The sequence below is a fragment of the Trypanosoma grayi genome (genome assembly GCF_000691245.1).
Source record: "Trypanosoma grayi strain ANR4 Tgr_865_V1, whole genome shotgun sequence".
Classification (NCBI taxonomy): Eukaryota; Euglenozoa; class Kinetoplastea; order Trypanosomatida; family Trypanosomatidae; genus Trypanosoma; species Trypanosoma grayi.
In genome coordinates this window covers 920-6821 of record NW_008826484.1, presented here as the reverse complement: position 1 = coordinate 6821, position 5902 = coordinate 920, and the positions used below count along the sequence as shown (strand labels likewise).

The 5902-nt window shown below is 57.0% G+C and overlaps 5 protein-coding genes across 5 annotated transcripts in view; 2 read left to right on the top strand and 3 right to left on the bottom strand.

Moving 5' to 3' along the window:
• Positions 1–1861, bottom strand: part of DQ04_08651040 (receptor-type adenylate cyclase) — a gene marked incomplete at both ends in the record, with an annotated part of 2058 nt that extends 197 nt beyond the window's left edge. Inside the window, one exon of the mRNA XM_009315647.1 lies at positions 1–1861. This exon is cut by the window's left edge and continues 197 nt beyond it. Within this exon, the coding sequence (XP_009313922.1) occupies positions 1–1861 (1861 nt within the window).
• Positions 1862–2186: 325 nt separating this feature from the next.
• DQ04_08651030 (hypothetical protein) lies at positions 2187–2645 on the top strand (the record flags this gene model as incomplete). Its single annotated transcript, XM_009315646.1, has 1 exon — positions 2187–2645. The coding sequence occupies one exon, from the start codon at positions 2187–2189 to the stop codon at positions 2643–2645; it is 459 nt and encodes a 152-aa protein (XP_009313921.1).
• Positions 2646–2692: 47 nt separating this feature from the next.
• DQ04_08651020 (hypothetical protein) lies at positions 2693–3163 on the top strand (the record flags this gene model as incomplete). Its single annotated transcript, XM_009315645.1, has 1 exon — positions 2693–3163. One exon carries the CDS (start codon positions 2693–2695, stop codon positions 3161–3163), a length of 471 nt encoding a protein of 156 aa, XP_009313920.1.
• Positions 3164–3451: 288 nt separating this feature from the next.
• Positions 3452–4816, bottom strand: DQ04_08651010 (hypothetical protein; the record flags this gene model as incomplete). Its single annotated transcript, XM_009315644.1, has 1 exon — positions 3452–4816. The coding sequence occupies one exon, from the start codon at positions 4814–4816 to the stop codon at positions 3452–3454; it is 1365 nt and encodes a 454-aa protein (XP_009313919.1).
• A 379-nt stretch (positions 4817–5195) lies between these two features.
• DQ04_08651000 (hypothetical protein) lies at positions 5196–5696 on the bottom strand (the record flags this gene model as incomplete). The annotated part of the gene is made up of 1 exon (XM_009315643.1): positions 5196–5696. The coding sequence occupies one exon, from the start codon at positions 5694–5696 to the stop codon at positions 5196–5198; it is 501 nt and encodes a 166-aa protein (XP_009313918.1).
• Between the last annotated feature and the right edge of the window lie 206 nt (positions 5697–5902).

Genomic DNA, 5902 nt, shown 5'->3' with positions numbered 1-5902 from the left:
TGCGGATCACAGCGTGGGCGTTGGCAACAGTAGTGTTGCCGAGGTACTGCGCAACCACAAAGAACTCCTGCTCCAGCGTCGGTGACAGGTGAATCACGTGCCGGCGAAACCCACTGACATGCGACTGGAGAGGCACCGGGTCAATGAATGTGATACCTTCTGTGTTAAGCAGATATTCTGGAAGAATTCCAACCACACAGTCAACAAATCGCACTTCAAGCTCTTTGGTCAGGGCAGCACTGGCATCCGACACTGTGGTATTTAGGGTTCTGGCCGACATAAAATGGAAACTTTCCATGCTTTCCTGACTGCCAATAGCGGCTGTGGTACCGTACGCTATGTCCTCCATTGCCCTCACAGCGTCCTGCCAGTCAGTCATAACCATCATAATTAAGCCGAATGGAGACAACATCACAAAATTATTCGCGTAACATTCCGTTGGGTCGAACAGAAGTGTTCCTTCGACAATCCGCTCTATAGCATAGTCCTCAACAAATTGCTTTATATAGACTGCACGCCCACCTTGGTTGCAGCGACAGATGGCACCTTGTGAATCGGCAATACCGCTGCAATCACCACCGAAGTCACCAATCACAAGATCATCGACCAAATACCGGCGCTGGTCGAAGAGAGACCTCTGAAATTTCGTGTTGTTTTCAAGCACCTCAGGGACGCTAACAGCCCGACTGAGCACCTCACCAGCAATCCACCCAGTGACCATCAACTCGCCGTCGCTGGCGTCCTTGAGAAAGTGGTCCGTGCTATTGTATTCGTCTGTGTGGTCCGACAGATATTGCGTCATCTCCTCCCGAAACCGCTTGATTGACTCATGCTTTGCGTCGTTAGCAAGTGGGTTGGTTCCCGTCGTGATCACTTGGCCACGCACAAACGGAACACCACCACTCACTGCCTCACGCCACGTACTCAATAGAATGTCCTGTAGTGCAAACGGCCCAAGCAGGTAGGCGTCAGCGGTGCGGGGGTCCGTCAACATTTTTTGGATAAATTTGATGGTGTCGTTCACACGTGCACCAAACACAATCACAGCCTGCGGGCGGGTGTCGGCGAACTTCTCCCACTCGGCGTTGAACACAGCATCATCAGCGGACCCAGTGTAGGATCCATTCAGAGTGAACACGCCGCTGAACTCATCGCCCATTTTGGACATTCTGCTCTTGGCGACTTGATATTCCGTATCACCGAAGGAAAGACCCTGCAGGTACATGAACCCCAACCGCCGCACAAGTAGAGAGGAGATAGCGTGACGGAGGAGGCCCAGCACCTCAGCGGCAGGACTTGACCGCACGAAGTAAAAGCTGGGGTTCCACGTGCGGACAGCAGATGAAACTGTAAAGGGCGCAAACGCTGTCATATTGTATTTCTCGAGTGACTTCGTGATAGACCACAAAGCAGCATCACCAACAAGGTTAGCCACCGCAAGAATATTACCGTTCTCAGTGACCGCCTGATCGATGACCTCATCAACGTTGGTGCTGTTTGCCACGGCCTTCACAACGCTCACACAAACATCTGCATCAGCAGCGCAGCCACGAGCAGACAGCGACGCCATAAATCCAGCATTCAGGGCTTTGGAAATGGCCTCGTATCCCTTCATGGATGGCGTCTCCAGATGGAGTACCTTGACCTCCTTCTGCAATGCGTTTGCTTCCTTTGTTCCACCTGCGCCCACTCCACGCCCTGCTCCCTTTGCTCCGTGCGCCTCACCCACGACGCAGCGCGGAGCAGCCAGCAGCAGCGCGACGAGGGAGAGCAGCGCCGCGCAGAGCTGCAGGCGGGGGTGGCGGTGACCAGCGGCCGGATCGTGCGGCGCCGCGGTGGTCGACTCCAGCGCTGTGCGCATCGCCGTGAGAATACCTTCTTGTTGTGGTGCTTGTGCCTTTCTGCCGCAAGCAAAGCAAGAAACAGGAGCGAGAGGGGGGCGGATGCACACGTGTGATGCCCGCGGGAACGACCGCGCTCCCCACGGGGACAATTGAGTAAAAGGCCACACAGCCTCCTTCCTGAATGAACCGTACGGCAGCGCGGCCTGTCCACACGCCGCAGCCACGGAGTCAGTCGGCAGCGATTGGACGTGCTTAGTCGCCACTGGGCGCCCCGGTCTCAAGAGTGGGGTAATCAAAGGCCTAGGGTAGAATGTGAACGACTGTTTAGCCGGCACGGCATTCATGGCGAAGCAACGTTTAAGGCGGAAACAAAAACCAACTGTGCAGCTAATGTCTTTTCTGCCATCGCTAAATAGAGGCATAGACGTAACACTCTTTGTCTCGCAGGCGGGGCGCCGTGAAGAAGGTGTCCTGGCCCCTGGTAAGCGCAGGCTGTATAGTCGACGAACCACACATCCACAGCTGTGCCGTACACCAGTGCCATGTAACGCCACGGGTATCACAGACAACTTCTTGGTGATCAATGAGCTTTCCCACCGCCTTCTACAAGGGCAACTCAGTATCGCACATCCTAGAAATGGCCGTGCCGCGGACCCCACTTCTTACCCTTACACGAGGAGTGGTCTGAGCTCCACTGTCGCGGTGGCGAAGAGTTGTTTGTGGCACGGGAAGCTGTGCAAATTGCGTTGCAACTTCTGTCAACCTCATGATTGGGGTATGTCAGCTGGTCTTTCGTGCTGAGCACGGCAATAACTTCTCTCGCGAGGAATTTCACAGGCGCCCCGCAGATGACCTCATTGTGGGAGCATGAAGCCAGTCAGCCTGGCGGCAGGGGTCTCATTTCTCCAGGGGAAATGGTGCACCAGCTTCAGCCGCGGCATGGAGCTGCGACTGGGGTGTCCACCTCGCCTCAGAGCCGGGCGCCAATGTTGGATCCACCACACAAATCAGCCTCGCTGCGTTCGATAATCGCGGGCATTGCCCCAATTGCATCTCCGGCTCGACGATATCATGGAGGGCTTGAGGGAGTTTTCTTTTTTTTTTGCTTTCCTCGTTGCCCACGCTTACGCAAGGCCAGCCACTTTTTGATTGGATGCCCGTCGCAAGGCGTGCCCTGTTCTTCTTATTCGCGCTTCCGCATCCGGCTGCAGAAGACAGACATTGAAACTTTTCCTTTCCCCGCAGAAGCACTCCAGCACTCAACTACTTGCACAGCACGCGAGCGCAAAAACTGCGGAACAGTGGCACCCGACAGATGAAGAGCTGCTGCTGTCAGTGCTACACCCGCGCATGACTTTATAGACGTACGAATGAAAGCCAACATCCACGCAGCGCCGCCTCATTTCCAACTGGCACAGGTCCCCCTCCCGGCGTCACCGCTGCAGCAAACAGCTAACTTCTTCCAGCACGCATCTGCGCTAAGTAGCAGACGTGACAGTGTTGCTATTGCAGCACAGTGCTCTCCCATACAGTAAGCAGTGACGCCTTTCCCAGACGCCCGACGACGTGTTTCCCAACGCCGAGACTCGCACGCCATCGCAGGCAACTCACAACGCATAGGCAATGGGGGACGCTCTCTGCCCATCACCCCCAAGCACGTCGCGTGACACGAGGCGTAGCAGCGCAGGCTCCATACCGTGGCACGCCAGTCCACTGCCGAGGCGAGCAAAGCACGTGTTCTGCGACACCGACGAAAGCGCATTCCCAGTGAAGTATATCCCTTTCTGCAGCACAAAGAAGTCCACAGCAAGGGCGCACAAACCATACACGCAGTCCTCGAAGCCGCCATAGTGCGCTTTGTCGTAGACGCGTGCCCCGCGTGACGTCAGCAGTCGCACTGTGACCGCATCCTGTCCGTCGTGCGCCACGAAAAGCGGGAACGAAAACAACTCGAGTCCCAGCGACGTGTGCAGAGCCGCGAGGTACGCGACGCTGATGTTGCACTGTGAGCGCATCAACCGCCCCCGCCCCTCCCCCACGTTGTGCCGCTGCTGCTGCAGCTCCCGCAGCATCACGTCCATCTCCTCCACGCACATCGTCTCGCGGTGCCGCTGGTGCACGCCGAAGAAGCGATCGCGTGGGGCGAAGCTGTGGTCGAGGAACGCCGCGACTTTCCCGCCCACAAGCGGCGAGGGGCGCAGTAAACTGTAGAGGGCTGCGAGCTCCACAAGCCCACGGCGCAGGAACAGGCCGTACGCGCCGCCAATCACCACGACNTCAGCCCGAGACGCCTGCAGCAGCGGAGCGACGCGTCGCATCACCGCCTCGTGCTGCGTCCACGGAAAGTACGCCGGCACGCGCACCACAGCAGGGGACGCACGCAGCCGCCTCGCAAACGAGCGCAGCGGCGTGTCACCCGCGCACTGGCCGTAGCACGCGAGCGTCGCTGCACCCAGTCGTCCCGTGCGGGACAGCCGCTGTTGCATCGCTTCCGCGGTGACCACGCAGTAGCGGCGCATGACGTGCGAGAAGTCGTACAGCTCCGCGTGGTGGATCCACCTGCTGTGCGTTCGAAACCACCCCAGCACGGCGGTGCGGTTCAACCGCTGCGCCCACACGATGATGTTCATCATCTCCTGCAGCTGGTTGTGGTGCCGGCCGTATGTGTGCGTGTTGACGAATATGTACCGATTGGGACACGCGAACCGAGACGAGCTCTCGCTGCCGTCGACAAACGTGACTTCTCGCTCGTGGATGCGGCGGACGCTCTGCATCTCGCCCGGGTTCAGCACCAGTGTGTCACGCACGGCATCAAACGGGAAGAGGGGCACAGCTGGGTCGTGAGGCGGCAAGGCGCCACCACCGCCCTCATCCACGCTACTCCCGATGATCTCGGGCACCGCGACGAGAAGCAGCAGCAACGCGACGGCTGTCAGCCCAACGACCAAAGTGCATCGCCTCCTTCGCACCATCACTGCAAACGCGCCGCCATCGGCAACAATACGAGCGGGAAGAAAAAACACTAAAAAAGGGAAAACATAAGAACTCGCGGGGATCCACAACACGTAGAAAAGCAATGCGGTCCTCCGTCGCCTTCACCACGCAAGAGAATCAAACTCCAACAAATGCCTCACCACAGCACAGACAAAACAGAGAAACAACAACCAAAGGCATTCCAAGCAAAACGAAAAACTAAAACAAACGTCTACCTGCGTACAAAGCAGATATACTACACACTAAGTGCATCGCAATAAACAAGAAATCCACAAACAGAGACTTTTCATTGTATTATCCCACAAGCACTTTCTTAGAAGCTAGCACGGCAACAACAACAAGTGTTTAAGCCAATAATCACTGTGACCACACCAGACAGCGCGCAGCCCATGTGTCCTCCAGGAGTCTCACCGCAGCAGCGTACTCGTCGTCTCCATACACGACATCCGTCAGGTACATGAAGCCCAGCCGGAGCACGCGCAGGTACGTCGTGGCATACCACACATGAGCGTACAGGCCAGAATGGGGTCCGTTCGGAGAAAGTAAAAGTTCGGGTCCCAGTAGCGCACCCGCGTTGAGCCGGTGACGGGGTCCACAGCCACCAGCTGATGCTGCTGCAACGCTGGCCGGGCGTACATCAGCGTCTGGTCGCCCACTGGGCCAAGAACAGCGAGGAGGTCGGAGTACGTCCCAACCGCACTGCTGATCGCCGCGGGCACGTCCGTCGCCGTGGCGTCTGGTTGCGCCGCGATGAGCTCCAGCTTCAGCCCGCCGCCAACAGTGTTGTTGCGCGACCACAGCGCAGCCTCTTTCAGAAGGCACCACCCCAGGGAGTAGAAGCCAGACAATTCCTGGCATCTACCTTGCTTCTTCACCACCGTTGAACGGCTAAAGAAAAAAGACAAGGTGCAAAGCGATACTGAGAGGAGGCGTGTGTGCCAAAAAAATAACAGCACACCAGAACATAGGAAACGTTATTTCTCACACGCGAACAGATTGCACTGCTTCATTCACATCTCAGCTTGCACTTTGTATTTTCAACAGAAGGAGCGTGTCGGCAAAAA